This window comes from Echinops telfairi, unplaced genomic scaffold (assembly GCF_000313985.2).
Source record: "Echinops telfairi isolate 266 unplaced genomic scaffold, ASM31398v2 ScPeMD7_2565;HRSCAF=3150, whole genome shotgun sequence".
In the NCBI taxonomy this organism is placed as follows: domain Eukaryota; kingdom Metazoa; phylum Chordata; class Mammalia; order Afrosoricida; family Tenrecidae; genus Echinops; species Echinops telfairi.
In genome coordinates this window covers 11,156,486-11,168,872 of record NW_022106463.1, presented here as the reverse complement: position 1 = coordinate 11,168,872, position 12,387 = coordinate 11,156,486, and the positions used below count along the sequence as shown (strand labels likewise).

The 12,387-nt window shown below is 44.3% G+C and overlaps 1 protein-coding gene across 1 annotated transcript in view; it reads right to left on the bottom strand.

Annotated features, from left to right (window-relative positions):
* The window catches only part of NBEA (neurobeachin), a 465,975-nt gene that overhangs the window by 353,900 nt on the left and 99,688 nt on the right, over window positions 1-12,387 (bottom strand). Inside the window, exons 14-17 of the mRNA XM_045294000.1 lie at window positions 9,815-9,894; window positions 8,498-8,560; window positions 8,304-8,401; window positions 3,662-3,754 (exon numbers count right to left, since the gene is read on the bottom strand). Coding sequence (XP_045149935.1) covers window positions 3,662-3,754; window positions 8,304-8,401; window positions 8,498-8,560; window positions 9,815-9,894 — 334 coding nt within the window. The remainder of the gene's footprint in view (window positions 1-3,661; window positions 3,755-8,303; window positions 8,402-8,497; window positions 8,561-9,814; window positions 9,895-12,387) is intronic.

Below are 12,387 nucleotides of genomic sequence, written 5' to 3'. Positions count from 1 at the left end.
AAGTGGAGAGCAAATGTTTTGAGAATGATGAGGGCAACGAATGTACAATGTGCTTTACACAATTGATGTATGTATGGATTGTGATAAGACTTGTATGAGCCCCTAACAAAATGATTAAAAAAAAAACAAAAACAAAAATAAACAATAAAAAAAGAAACATAACCAAGTCAATGGAGAGCACTCGCGCTACAATGACAATGCGTTGTAACTTTTTTCCACTCCTTATCTGTAGCACCAACTTCTGTAGTGTGTCTGAGCATTCATGATGCTTCCCTGTGTCCCTCGTTTAGCATACAGAATGAACCCACAGGAGGCGGGATCTCAGACACCGATAGGAGGCTCCAGCTATACCTTTTTTGTTGGACCTCAGATCCCCCGTGTTGGTTGGGTGGGAAATGAACAATCACACCAAGGGACTCTGATTCCTTATGGCTGTTGAGGTGATGCTGACTCAGAGTAACCCGATAGGATGCTGGAGAACTGCCCCTGTGGGGTTCTGAGATTGTAACTCTTCATGGGAACAGTCAGACAGTCTTATCTTTCTCCTGTGGGGTAGCTGGTGGTTTTGAACTGCTGACCTCACGGTTAGCAGCCCACAGCATAACCACGATGCCACCAAGGCTTATTAGACAACCACATGCTTATTCCTTCCCCTAAAGCTTACCCTAGCAAATTCAGATTCTACCTTTAGTATTCATCTGTGTGGAAGACAGGGTAGAAGTTGGTGGGTTTGAATGGGTTTGTGGTGGTTACATAATCTGCTGTCAGTTTGAGGCTATTAAGAGTGAAGGGGTGGAGTTTAGCCTGTCAATCAGGTTGCTTGATGACCTCATGTGGAGGTGCCAAGGAGATAAATAGTTCTCTGGAAGTGGGACACACACTCACTCCCTGCAAGACATTCCTTCTGACAAGTCACATGGAGCTATGCTAGAGCCCTGGAACTGAAGGAGCCATGTGGAGACCCCTGCCAGCATTGAGTTTTTTCCACCTCCACAGGATCCACAAGACCTTCCATACACTGGCCTGTGATCTTCCTGCATTCAGCATCAATGAATGTGTTGCTTGACTCTAAAGAGAAAGTCATAGACTGGTATTGGACATATGGGCTAATATCGGATGTATGGACTTGATCTGGACTGGGCTGGGATGCTTTCTTAATATACACTTACTCTTTGATATAAAGCTCTTTCTTATACACATGAGTGTCTAGGATTTTGTTTCTTTAGTCTAACCAAACTAACACAGGGTTCAGTCAAGTAAGAGTTAAGCACTGGATTGCTAGCCAAAAGGTCAGCAGTTCAAATCCATCAGTTACTCCTTGGGAGAAGGATTTGGCAGTCTGTTCCTGTAATGATTACAGCTGTGAAAACCCCGTGGGGCGTTTCTCCCCAGGCCTACAGGGTCAGCATGAGTCAGGATGGACTCAGCGGCCGTGGATCTTGTCGTTTTGGTGGATCATACGGTGAGGCATGGTGAAGAGCATAAGCAGCAATCAGGACATATCTGCTACTCAATCAGCCTTATGTCTTCCTCTACAAATCAAGAAAAGCAAGTAAAGTTCCTAAAGTCTCTTTTCACCAGTCGTCAGCAGGAGTGTTTGTTGTACTTACACATGCACAGACCCTTCTGAGCTCCACTCTGAGCCCCTTCTTCGCAAAGACAGGACCCCCACACCACCATCACCCTCCCCAAAGCAGAGCTTAAGTCTCCTATGGGTCTAGATCTGGGTGTTCAGAAAGACTACCATGGGCAGATAGAAAGCTTCACCTGGCAACTGAAATCAGACTTCCACATACAGATGAGACACTGGCTTCGACAGTATCTATTTGAGTCTTATAAATAATTATCTTAGGTTTTCTAGATGGTCAGTCAAATCATGTAATCAATGAATAAGAAAGACAGAAGAATTGATGTCTGATTTATAATGTTAGGAATACAGAATTACCATGTACAGCCAGAAGCACAGACAAATCTATCTTGGAAGACGAAGCAAATGCTCTTCAGAAGCAAAGATGGTAAGACTTCATCTCATATACTTTGGAGAGACCAGCCCCGGGAGCAGGAGCCCAAGCTTGACGAAGTAGAGGGGTAGCAATAAAGGAGAGTCAACGAGATGACTTGGCCTCGAACACAAGAAGCATGAAGATGGTGCACCAGTGGGCAGTGCTGGTGTCTATGAACGCGGGGTTGCTGTGGTTGGAACCACTGGACACAATCATCTATGATGATAACTATTTCCTCTTCTTTCTAGTGAGTTTGTCTTTCGTATGTCTCACATCCTAAATAATAATTAGTAGTAACTACTAGATTCACATGGAAACATTTGTCTCAAGACTAATCTAAATGCAGTGGGAGGTCCACATGTATATATGATATCAGCTATTTAGGAGAAACAGCTACTGTACCACAATGGAGAGTTAGTCTGATCTTGTAAGAATGACAAATCAAGTTGTACTTTCTGCTATCTTGCTAACTGTTCACATTAACATGTGGCAACACACAGAATTTTTAAATTCTATCTCTGCAGTCAGACAAATGAGAACTCAGAAATCAACCTGGCCCTGATTAGCAGATTTGTAAACATGTATACATGGCTAATCCAGCAGCAGCATCTCGAAATGAGGATGATAACAGTGCTTAAACACAAACAGTGGGGATCTGATACAAATATACTAATAATACAAGTACTAATGCAGTAAATATCACACTATTAAATTTTTGACTCAAGGAATTCACATATTTCTTCAGTGTTTCTCCAAGTACACTGGGAGATCGACTGAAGCCACATTCCCTCTGCTCTCTAAACACTGGGTCCCTGGGGTGCTCACAGGGTGTCCACACCTGTCCCGAGTCCTGGCCTACTCTCTCCCTGACATGACTATTGGTTTGCTACCAAGATGCAGGTGACATGCAATCCCGAGGAGGGCCAGCGCGGTGGCCCGTCTCCTCGGATCGTGCCCAGTTTCTGCCAGTGTCGTCAATAAACTCTCTGGTGAGTCTGATCACCAAAGAAAGAACTGGCAACAGTGGGGGTCCTGAAGACCCCTCTCGGTGACCCTTAAACAACAGTGCTCCTTTCTCGGTGGGCTCCACGGTGAGTCAGACTCTCAGCGGAATCTGTAGGCACTGCACGCAGAGTGGAACACGATCACCGTTCCAGCCTGGGCTGCTTGAAGAGAATGCATTTTTTAAAAAGTGTTTAAAACTTTTATTTTACAAAAGAAACGAAGTATTCCAGGATCTTCAAACCACAAAAGAAATCAGCAAGCTTCGTTGTTAAGAAAAAAAACAGACAATCCAATACTGACTCAACTGTGCGAGTGGCTAGGCGTCCCCTGGGCCCCAGGCAGGATTTGCTGCAATGCGTATGTACCCGGCCTTATTTGATTGTCACAGAATATTCCACCCCAGCCTTAAGAGAAACAGTATTTCCTCTACGGAAGCAAATAGATACAAACTGAATTACTGTCATCATGCTGTTGTTCCATAACCTACCTTGAAAACCATGACCCTATAAAGGAGAACAACTTTACCACTGGAAGCCATTATTTCCCATCATTAGATTATTCCAGTCAGATTTTGTGTCAAGCTAGATACAAGACTAGTAAAATCACACTTCCACAGATACTTTTACAATTCAATATGAAAAATAATAACTTACTTGTGACCTAAATGCTTCAGAAAGTATCCCAGAACCTTCAGAGCTTGAACCCAAATACTTTCACTTTTAGAAGCCAATAATTTGTAGATCACTCTAAAACAAAAAATAAAAACGCCAATATATACATAGCACCTTTTAAATCTTTTAAGCACGTACTGTATGGTCTTCCAACAAACTTGTAATGTATAAAATACCAGGTGTCTCTTAAAAATTCTTTGTGATAGCAGAAAATCAGCATGGTCTACTCAATTTTCTTGAACTGGGTCTGCTAAATGCAGACACCAGAGGGCAAGGCCTGTTGTGTTCATAAGCACAGCCAGCCACAACACTGAGCCGATGGTCCCATTTAAGATGCGCTCAAATGACCGGGCTCGACTCTGAAGCTCACAGGCTCTGGCCAAGAAAAACGGAGCCCACATGGGCTGGTCCTCTCTCCTTTGCAAGAATGCGGAGTGGGATGTAGGAGCAACACTCGTCTCTGTGTGGCTCTTGGAGTAGGCCATGATTTAAAGAGCAGACCTAGGGCCACCGTGGCTGTGTCTCTCTGCTGAGGTGGAGAAGGAAAGTGGACCAACCAGCAAGGCAGCTTCTCTCCTGAGGGTTGTCCTGCCCATGACTCCCAGCCCGAGAGACTTTCACCACAGCACTCTCGTCTATTTTCCATGTTGATAGGTTCTCTAGAAGCTGAAATCACTGCTTGGACTTTTGGCTGCAACAATTGTAGACAATAACTCCACTATTTATTCTCTTTTGTTTGTTTGCTTTAAGTAAATATTTTTTCCATATGGTTGAATGAGGCAATGTCACTGCACAGTTTGCAATGAAATCTGGAATTCTACAAGTTTCTTTCAGGGTGCACTGGCTACTCTGTGACATTGGCATGTATTTTGCTGCAGGTTTTTGCCCAAATAAAACATCGCGGTCTATCTGGAAGGAGACGCCACCTAGGCTGAAGAAGCGAAGCTGGTAAGAGAAAGTGAGGCGTGATGTTCTGACGTCCATGACATTGATAAAGATGACCAAGGGACAATGTCCTCCATGGGTCTTGAATCTACATTACTCTACACTCCAAAAGAGAAGCTGGGGAATGCTTGCTATGGAGTAAGCTCCATCACCTGGCGTTTACTGCATGGAGAAGTAGACCATGAGGACAAGCAAGCCCAAGAGTAAGAATGAATATCTTCCTCAGAAGGGGATTTTCGTCCCCAAACCTCCAAGTTCCTCAGTATACCTATGCTTATGCTGAAATTTCGTTTCAGAGCCCCTGGGAACCAAGATCAGTAATGAGAAGGTAAAGTCTGAATAGGAAGGCTGCACCTATAAACATACTCAGAAAACTGTGGTTAAGAGCATCCAACAGTGGATACCACCTGGAGAAGGAAATTGAAAGTGTAGCCCTCCCCTAAGATTTAGGCGGGAGCTCCTACAGCATCCCTAGTCTCCAGGAAGAGCTTCGATGAGAGAGACAGAGAGAGACAGATAGACAGATAACCTCTATCCTGTCCTGGGTCAACAGGGACCGTGACCAAACTAAAACTGCCTAGGGAGCCATCTGCACATGGCAGTTTTCATTACGCCCAAACAAACGCTGCTTACAGAACAGGACGCAAAGGTCAGTGACGTGCATTGATAAGAATCTTACTGACGAGTAAGTATTGAAATGTTTACTGTAATATAGCATCATATATAGCATCATATAGCATCTATCTGCTCTGGCTCCCTAGACTTGGCCAGGAAGTGGCTTAAGCTAGGTCAGAGAAACCCATGCCATGGAGTCAGTTCTTACTTAGAGTGTCCCTGAGGACAGAGTAGAACCGCCCCATTGTGTTTCCCAGGCGGTAAATCTTTACATGGGAAGCAGCTTTATCTTTCTCCTTCAGAGCTACTGGTGGCTTGATCCACTGACCTTGTGGTTAGCAGTTCACCTGTAACTCACTGCACCACCAGGGCTCCGCTACCTAAGTAAGGCAGACCGTTGTCTGCTCTTTTCAAGAAGGTTTACACACAAGAAACCAAACTCTTCAGTTGCTCAGTTCTGTGTCTCATCATCACCAAGGGCCTCCTTATATCCAATTGAAATATCACTAGAATTCAATCAAATTTCTTTTCAGGGGTCCAATTCTTAAGATATATATGAACTGTATTAATCAGAATCACCCCAAATTTCCTCATATACAAATGTTACTCTTTAATGTCTACTTTCAAGGGGCCCCAGTGGTACAGTGGCGAAGTGCTCAGCAGAGCACCACACACTAGGTGGTCTGAGCGCCCCCCCACACCCCCAGTGGCTCTAAGGGAGAGAGACCTTGCTGACTGCCCCGTCAAGACCAGAGTCTCAGAAACCCATAGGGGTAGTTCTAGCCTGTCCTAAAGAGTCGCTGTGAGTCGAAACCCATCAGCAGCACCCGACAACACATCCTCTTTCTGGCTGTTGTCATCATGGGGAGCTGTCACCAGGACAGCCCGGTCTCAGGGTGACTGTGAGCACAATAGGATCAATGCTGCCAGGCCCTGACCAAGGATCAGAGGGCTGTAGACCACCAGTCCCCATAGTCTGGAAGTTCCACTGAGGCTTTCCCACATACCTCACTATCAAGTGCTGACAGGTGGGTGGTGGTGGTTCAAGAGGTGCATCTGCAGAAAGTGAACCTGGGCCTCCCAGGATGATGGGGGAAGAGGCCGGGGGAAGCTACCACTGAGCCACCAACACACTCCCCCGTGCCCCCAGGGCTGGTGACTCGGTTTTACCAACTTCCATATGCCTGCGCATCTTGAAACCTGTGTCTGCCCTCTTTGTAAGCTGCCTTCTCCGCATTACTTTGCAGTAGAAAAATTAAAGGCACATTTAATTTTGTGCCTTTGGGCACAAACGATGAGAAGAACCATTTCCCATCTTTTTGATTGCTTTCAGCATTCTGGCAACATCTCTCATGCTCAGCTCCTGATCCTTCATAAGCCATAAAGCTACTTGATACCTTGTGCCTAAGGAGCGTTGGTGGTGTTTATGCGTGCACCTGCTAACCAAAAGTTGATGGTTTGAATCCACCACCTGCTCTGTGGGGGAAAGATGAGGCTGTCTGCCCCCATGAAGATAGCAGCCTTAAAAACTCTATGGACAGTTCTCCTTGGTCTTACAGGGTCCCCTTCAATCAGAATCAACTCGGTGGCAATGGATTGGGTCTTATTTAAATCATTCCTTTCATTCTGTGCATTAAAAATACTATTTCAACCCTAAGATCTCACCAAACATCACTCTCCTTCATGAGATATGCATTCAATGTGTCCAAATAGCTCAGGATGCTATTTCCACGCTACACTGTACCTTATCCAACTAAGTTTCATATCTTACACAAGGGCTATGAGGACATTTTCATTTGTCACTTAAGTGACAAATTAACATAACACAGCAAGAACTGGGATATACTTAGTACTCCATTTAAATATTAACTATTCCATTTAAACACAATTTCAGGAAAATAAATGTAGTTGTATTGCTTAATCGAACTATGTAAAATTGGCATTACTCACATTTGATCAAATCAGTGGAGTACAAGCAGCTTCATATAATTCAATCAAATAGTAAGAAAATAGCAGTAACTACTCATAATTATGGTGTTAACTCTCTTCTTCAGATAAACAGCTCGGCAGCCTCACGATTGCTAGCTCAGGCTAGATAGCTGGAGAGGAAGAAGTGGTGGCTCCTGACCTGAAAGGGCCTCCTTCAGGACTAGCAGGTCATGTTCTGATATGGATGGTCATGTTACAAAGGAGCAGAGAAAATGCCTGACACTTATCACTGTATCATTTGCAAACTCTTTTTCACAATCCGTGCCTTTGGTTGTACATGGCATGAGCCAAGTTTCCTGCCCATCCCACTTACTCAGACTCCAGAACAATATATGCCAAACCAAAGTGAACAGCCCGCCCACAGAATGAGACTGAAATCAGAGGAGCAGGAAAGGACTTGAAGGACCTACACTCTGTACACAGCTCCCTTGCAGACCTACACTCTGTACACAGCTCCCTTGCAAAAAATAAGGAGCCGGTCACTTGAGATGAAACCTTCCAACATGGGAGGTACCACAGCCGTTTGACATGACCGTGCAGGAAACCCAGTGCTGTTTTTATTAAAAACCCCGGACTTCATATGGACACATCTTGATCTGGCCTCGCATTTCAGTCTCACTTCATGTCCAGGCCTCGCCTGCTCTGTGCCTCCCCACTCCTCCCCACCTATCACGCTCATCCAACAATTCTGTTCAGCTGGCTGCACCCATCTGTCCATCTGTTCATGATCCATCCAGCTAACCCAATGGGAATCTGAGCACCTTTCAGTGTTCAGATGTCTTCCATCCTTAGCACCAACAGGACAGAGTCTAAATGTCTTATCACATAGAGGGGCAGCTAACTCTGGCAATTTCTCATGCTTCTAGTGCCTAAATGCTGTCATTTTCCTGCCACAAATAGGGCAACGCCACTTCAGTATAAGCTGGAGATGGAGAGCAACAATAGACACCTTTGCCGTTTATTTCCTTCTTACATGTTAGCTGCAGCTGAGGTAGTGAGAAGTGTGTGTGCAGGGGGAGTACTGTAAAAATGCCAGGTGTTTGATTAAAGTCTAATACCAATGCTGTAAGGATACCTTATTCCGTTTCTTTGATCGAATGCTGGTATCATTGAGGCTGGGTGTTCTGACATTAAAGCCACAAGTAGCTGTAGCACGTCATGAATATTCTCATCCTGCAGAATAAGAATCACCAATGTTTACTGAGTTAACATTTTACTCAAAAGCTGGACATAAGGAAAATCAAAATGCAAAGTACAGAGGGCGCCTACCTCGTGCATGGTGAGCAGGTAATTCAATATGCTCTGAAGCTCATCCTCCTTTACACCTCGGTCCTAACAAAAAATAAGGAGCTGGTCACTTGAGATGAAACCTTCCAACACGGGAGGTACCACAGCCGTTTGACATGACCGTGCAGGAAACCCAGTGCTGTTTTTATTAAAAACCCCGGACTTCATATTTCAGACCAGATTATTTCAAGGTAATTAGTGGCTGAGGAAATTAGATCTATTTTTTAAAGTTACCGATTGACATTTGATTAGGATTCTAAGAGTACTATTTTCAAAGCATTTTCACTTAAAATTGTACAAATTACCACAAGACTTTACAATATCAATGTAGCCTTTTGTTTCCCTTTATCTTGGTCTTAGAGTGCTGCAACACAATGTGTTATGTAAGCCTCCTGAAAACAGAATAGGGACCATTCTCTGGAATAAACATCCTTGCTCAATTCATTTACTTCTCCATGGATATGGATGCATCCAGTGACATGGTGGGTCTCAAAAAGAATTAAAACAAAATTGGGTTCAACTACAGTCGCGACTGAAATTTTTTCTTGTTTTCCCCAAAACCATTTTATTGGGAGCTAATGCAGACATCATATCATTCCATAGTTCAATCACATCAAGTTGTATTGTACAATTGCTACCCCAATCAGTTTCAAAACATGCTTACTTCTTGAACACCTTAATATCAGCTTAATTTATTACCATTTACACCCCCCCTACCCACTGTACCCCCCAGGAACCATCATTCTACTTGCTGTCCCTATAGGCTCATCAATTCTGTGTTTCATATACTGAAAAACAGAAAAACATATAGCCAAAATTCAAGAGGGTTACCCCCACTGACATAATACACCTGAGATAAACCCTCATATGGAAAAAGACCAACCAAAAAATACCACAGAAAATGTTGAAAACTCTATCAAGTGCCAAGGTTTTAACCAGTCAAGTCAGGTTTATCCTTTTGATCTCCATAGGCATCGTGATGGAGATTTTGTCACTTGTGGAAAGCACCCCTGCACTGAAAATGGCTGCTGTTCGTAACTCTCTCGGGAGGCAGTCCCAGCGCTGGGAGAGCAGGTGTGCAGACAGCAGCTCCCAGTCCCAACACAGTGGCCTCTCCCAGATCGACAGGCCAGCCTGTCAGGGTCCCTCTGTGGGTTCCACCACCAGCTTCTCAAAACCATTAGCTGAGTGTGCCACCCAGGAAGCTACTATTAATATAACACCAATGGTTTCAACCCCACCATGGGTTCCGTTCCACCTCGGAGACTGTGTTTCTGAATTACATGCATGTGAGTTTACCTTTAGTATGAGCTGTTTCAGGAAAAGGAGCATGAAGGCCCGTAGTGATATGATTTCTTTCTGTGATGGCCGGGGTCCATCTAGAATAAAACAGGAAGGAACATAACCACATAAGGAAGGCAATTAAATATATGCCTGATGCAATTATTTGAATTAATTCTTGAGAATACTGCAATTATACAGAATTCTTAGAAAATATTCAATAATTATAATTTAATAATTAGAATATTTATCACTAATGCTACAAAATAAACAAACTAATTCATAAAGCATTAGAAGATATCATTGCCATCAAGTGGATTCAGGCCCATAGCCATACTGTAAGACAAAATCAAACTTCCCTAGAGGGTTTCAAAGAATGTGATCTTTCCGGGAGCAGACAGCCTCATCTTTCTCCTGCAGAACAGCTGATGGGTTTGAACCACCAGCTTCAAAGGTTAGCAACAGCTGAGTGTTTAGCCACTGTACCACTGGGGCTCCTTGGATAGGGTAGTGGCAATTTCAAATTATTCACTGTCAAAATATGAAAAAAAAAGAGCCTTTAAAAAAATTCAAAGTCTATTGCTATTTTTTGTTTGTTTATCATGATGCTTTTAAAAAAATCATTTTATTGGGGCTCATTCAACTCTTATCACAATGCATGCACACATCAATTGTGTAAAGCACATTTGGACATTTGTTGCCCTCATCATTCTCAAAACATTTGCGATCCTCGTTTCCCCCCTCCCTCCCCGCTTTCCCTTCCCTCCTGAACCCTTGATAATTTATAAATTTTTATTTTGTCATATCTTATACTTCTATTTTTTAATGAATGTAATATCACCAAGTGTTTCCTTGAATAGTTTTTTCTGCTTTTATATTAACTTACAAGTTTCCCCTTTCCCCTTAAAGCCATTAATTCCCATAATTCCTGAGTGTCACCTACCACATTACTTAACAAAACAGAGAAAAAGTCCCCCAGGGCTTTACCCAAGTATGTGTCTGCCCCTTTCCCCAACAGAGAGCACGGAGAGAACAGGGTCACTAGACACGCCGAACATTCATGAGAAGAGATGCTCAATAAATGCTTACTGAGTGAATCGGCAAAAATGAACATGAGAATTAAAATGCAGTTATCAATTCCCTGAGCATATTTATAATTCAAAAAGTGTCTGCAAGATAGCTCATTACCAATGCAAATGAGAATCAATAAGCATATATGTGATGTATATATGTACCCTGCCCCAATATAGAGCTATGGCCTTGGGAAAGCATGGGACAGTTCTGCTCTATCAATGGGGTCCATTACCAATTCAATGGATTATCGATAGAATGACAATTGTACAGAAATCTCATCCCCATTTTCCACCCACCCTGTACCTCTTGCCCCGGTGGTCTTGAGTGGGTTGCTGACAAAGCAATCTCCCCTCCCAGGGACACTGAAACATGACCCACCTGCAGGAAGCTTGGGCACACAGCTTAGTAAGTATGACACCAACACAAGGGGAGTCCACCACCCTGGCACGGACCCCATCAATGACTCACTGGCTTCTGGTAAGCCACAGCTGGCAGGGCTTTGGGGGACCTCTAAGTTATGTCACTCGAGCACCCCCAGCAAGCTGGGTGAATTTCAAGGGGCCCGCCCATGGGTTAGCAACTTGCCCTTGCTCCCCAAAGCCCTCAATATTTAACCACCGACACGAAAGTCCCTCACTATATCCCAGTTCTGGGTTCTTCCCCTTTCTGAACACACCCCCCAATCCATCCCTTCAGCCACCTACTGCCTCCAGTCCATCCCAACTCACAGCACCCCAGGACAGAACAGAACTGCCCCTGTAGGGAGTGAGTCTCACGAGAGCAGAGACAGCCTCATCTCTGTCCCACAGAGCAGCTAATGGATTTGAATTATAAACCTTGCAGTTAGCATCCCAGCGCCTGACCCACAGTGACATCAGAGCACCTCCATCCTCACTCCTGTGGATGGCCATCCTCTTAGGGATGGTCTCCTGATTTCTCTCTACATTTGGCCCCTACTTCGTCAAACCAGGCATGTTCCTTCATGCCTGTGCCTTGGGTTTATGGTTATTCTGTTTAACTGGTTAGGATGAGGACAATCCTAGGACTGGGTCATAGGAGACTTCTCAAGAACGACAAGAACCAGCACATGTAAAGGGATTAGTGCAGCGCCCAAGGTCGTGGCCATGGAGTTCATTCTGACTCACAGCTTCCCTATAGGACACGGCAGACCTGCCCTGTGGGTCTCCTAGACTTTAATTCTTTACAGAAGTAGAAAGCCTCAACTTTCTCTCTTGAAGCAGCTGGTGGTTTTGAACTGATAACCCTTAGGGTATCAGTGCACTTCAGAACTCACTGAGCCAGCCGGGCTTCTAGAAAACCACCTAGCTTAGTGTAACTTGAGCACTTTGGAAATGCTAGCTCTTGTTACCAGTCACCACAGTGAAAGAGCTCAGGTACCTGGAAATGCACCAAAACTGGAGAGGGGCAGGGGAGAGCCAGGCAGTCCCAGCAAGTGCCAGCTCTCATGGGCTTTCCGTGTGTGTGTGTGTGTGTGTGTGTGTGTGTGTGTGTGTGTG